Source organism: Arachis duranensis, chromosome 9 (genome assembly GCF_000817695.3).
Source record: "Arachis duranensis cultivar V14167 chromosome 9, aradu.V14167.gnm2.J7QH, whole genome shotgun sequence".
NCBI lineage: Eukaryota > Viridiplantae > Streptophyta > Magnoliopsida > Fabales > Fabaceae > Arachis > Arachis duranensis.
In genome coordinates this window covers 18122729-18126344 of record NC_029780.3, presented here as the reverse complement: position 1 = coordinate 18126344, position 3616 = coordinate 18122729, and the positions used below count along the sequence as shown (strand labels likewise).

The following is a 3616-nucleotide window of genomic DNA, read 5'->3' as shown; positions in this document are numbered from 1 at the left end:
AATGTTTATATATGTTGGATCTTGGGCCCACTTAGGCCCAGTTCACTTATTTTTATCCGTTGGCCCAATTTTGGACCAAAACCTTTAAGATTAGCGCTCTAAATCACACTTCAAATATTTCTACCTCCCCTAATTATAATTCCTCACTTCTTAATCTTATTTACTCATAATCAATTTTCTCAGCTGCAGTACCAGACAGGTCTCAGCCGGTACTGCCGATCAAAATTCCACTAAATTATAATTTCTCATTTCTTAACCTTATTCACTTATAATTAATTTATTCAGTTGCAGTACCGGATAGATCTCAGCTGGTATTGTCGATCAAATTTTCAGTGCGCATTTTTACGCAAAAAACTATGTTAATTAAATGATCAAATTTCGATTGCTAAATTTTCTAACCATATTCACTCCTATTTAATTTATTATTAATTAATTATGGTTTGACCGAATTTTACATTCTAGCCCCCTAACAGAAATTTTCGCCCTCGAAAATTCCATCCATCCCTACGAGTACGCGAGCATAGTATGCCTTTATATCAAACGGATAACAGTTCCAAGGTCCTTTTACTCTGCGCGCTTCTGTTGCTGCGCTCTGATTTCTCTATTCCTGAAGGTCTCGGTCGTTCGTTCAACCTGACCAACAGCCTCGTTCCTTACTTTTACTGTCTCATCAACCCACACCCTATTAAATCTCAAATCATCTCATCAATAATATTGCCATCATCGTTAATCATAGCCATCATCCCACATCACTATAATCAATCCAAGCTTTCTTCGTTTTTAGAATTCAATGAGTTTGGACTAACAAGCTGACAAACTCTTAAGAATCCGCTTTCCTTTACTAATCTATAAAAGCTTTCAAGACACATCTCTTTTGTTGAAGTTACTCAGATCAAAAATCATTTTCAAAAATATAACCAACACTCCTTCAAATTCTTGGGAAAAAAAATTCAACAGCACCTCCCCAAAAATTGGAGTTTACCACCCGTCACGGGTTCCCTCAAACCAATCTCAGTACCGCATCAGTATTGCAATTTAAAGGTTTCCAAACGATTCCTCTGAAACCGATCATTACAAATCTTGATCTAAATCCAAGGTCACCATGACCAAACATCATAGCACTCATCTCTCGAACACGACAACTTGCACTCAATCATCATCTAAATCCGACTATGCATCAATGATAATTTCATCATCCGTTTCAGAACCATTAAGGCTTACAGCCGCAATTAATTCCAATTATCGAGAATCAGTATCTGTATAAGCTCACTAAACTTTTAAGTACTCAAAGCATAAAGCATTCCTAATCATACCCCACTTTTCCTTTTTATTACCATACTATGCTAACGCTTTTAGCAAGCTTCCGCTATGCCACTTTGATTTCTCGTCAAGTATTAGCCCCATCACTTATTTCCTCAAGTACCCAACCACAACTTAGCATGACTGGTATTTCAAATCAACGTTTCTAAATCCATCATTTAGGACCATTTCTTATCTGTTTAAATCAAAGGAACTAAAAGTCACAGGTTCAATCCGTTTTACCAAAAATCTAGAAATCAACCAACTACATAGCAAACACAACACAACATTTTCAACAGAAAATCATTTACATCACAGGCATTTATCCATTTGTATTTAGGCAATTCCTTACTCGGACCATCCGGTTTGCTTCTCAATCTAATATTAAGCTCGTCATTCCCAGTTTTACTGTACAGGCGGTATTATAAAATCACACACTGCCATTTAAGCTTGATTATTGTAATTACCTCAATCTTACTGCCGCAATCGCCCGCATCCTGACTCTCTCCTTGTTGGCAATTTCTTGATACATGCCCTGGTAACCCGCACTTGTAACATACGCCTAACCCCAATCGGCATGGCCTATTTGGGTGATGACTTCCACACCTCTGACAACTCAGAACATTAGAAGCAGCCGCTGCCCGTTTTCCCTTACCATTCCTTTGGGACTCCTCACTCGTCGCAAAGTTATTCCGTCCTTGGGGAAAGTGTTGTATGTATCCCCTCTCCTTAAACTCTCGACCCCTTGGTACAAATCCTTGGTTGTGCTCTCTATGACTTCCTTTCTCTGCAACTATCTTCTTCACACACTCTTCAGCAATTCTGCTCTTATTCACCAACTCTGAAAAAGTTCGGATCTCCATTGGTCCCACTGAACTCAAGATGTCGCTCCGGAGCCCTCCTTCATACTTAATGCATTTTCATTCCTCGAAGTCTCCCGGAGCTCCCTGACACATGCGGGAAAATCTGAATAGCTCCTCAAATTTGTCTGTATACTCAGATACGGACATAGCACCTTGCTTCAATTGTAGTAACTCCAATTCCTTGGCTGTCCTGGCGGAATTTGGAAAGTACTTCTTATAGAATTCCACCTGGAAGGCATCCCAAGTGATAGGATCATTCCCCTGTTGTAGGAGACGTCGAGCCCCTTGCCACCAATGCGATGCTTCTTCCGTGAGCAGATAGGTAGCAAATTCAACACACTGCTCTTCAGGCACCAACTGCGCTTGTAGTGCTCGCTCCATGGCCTGAAACCAGGTGTCAGCTTCAATCGGATTAGTGGGTCCCTTGAACTTAGGTGGATTAACCATTAAGAAGGTTGCTAGTGTCATCGGGCCCTGAGTTTCCCTTTCGCCATTGCCATTATTGTTTATTTGTTGCCCAAGAGCCTCCGCAGTGGCCTGCATAGCAGCAGCCATATTCTCCAACGCCGCCATAAAGTTTACCGGGTTATTTGAGTTGATTTTCGGTTCCTGTGTACTAGCACGATCTCTCTCACGTCCCGGACCGGGTCCACGAGGCGCCATCTGGTACCTATACACACCAAACAATCGATATCAAGTTGATCAGTCTCAATATCGGAAGTATAGTGCTTCAAAGTACCAAAGGTACACTCATGGACTTCATGCTAGATGTATCGGTTAGATACCATAACTAGCACAGGCACAGACTCAGAGTATGCATTGAAGCATAAGCAGTTGCATCCCTCAGGCTCACGAGGACGAACTGCTCTGATACCATAATGTAACATCCTAATATTCAAATCCTTATGCTCGAGTCATAAGTCAATGATATTACGGTGGTATGACTCTCAGGTGGATTTTTAATATATAAATATAGGTAATTTCGAAAGGAGTATTAATCGAGAAGCCTGAAAAGAGTAGAAATAAAATCGCGAAGACGTATCACTCACGTTTCGACAACGAAAAGTTAAACTGTGAAGCCGAAAACGATATACGGACAAGGCATAAAGGAGGTTAAGAGATAGATAACAGATAGATATATATATATATATATATAATAAGTAAATAGCCACTAGTCGCGACCCGCGAAGTTTAGGCCGGCTAGAGTACAGTATGAAAGTAACTGACAACAGTACATCCTAATCTCTCCCAAAGGAAATATAAGAGCCTCTATAGGCAAGTTCCAAAAGAGTTCAACACGTAATATAATATCTTCAAAACAAAGGTGGAGAGATTCTAAGCAAAACACAAAATAGGGAAAAATAAATATCTTCGCCGTCTCTCAGACGAACTGCGGCTCACTTCTGAGCACCTGAACCTGTATCTGAAAAACAAGAGATATATACGGAATGAGA

The 3616-nt window shown here is 40.4% G+C and overlaps 1 protein-coding gene across 1 annotated transcript; it reads right to left on the bottom strand.

Annotated features, from left to right (window-relative positions):
- Positions 1-2219: 2219 nt before the first annotated feature.
- Positions 2220-2825, bottom strand: LOC127741518 (uncharacterized). The gene has a single exon (XM_052254211.1). It carries the CDS (start codon positions 2823-2825, stop codon positions 2220-2222), a length of 606 nt encoding a protein of 201 aa, XP_052110171.1.
- Between the last annotated feature and the right edge of the window lie 791 nt (positions 2826-3616).

What these genes read in the sequence shown, in the direction of transcription:
- LOC127741518 (XM_052254211.1), bottom strand. Translation starts at nt 2,825, where the DNA reads ATGGCGCCTCGTGGACCCGGTCCGGGACGTGAGAGAGATCGTGCTAGT.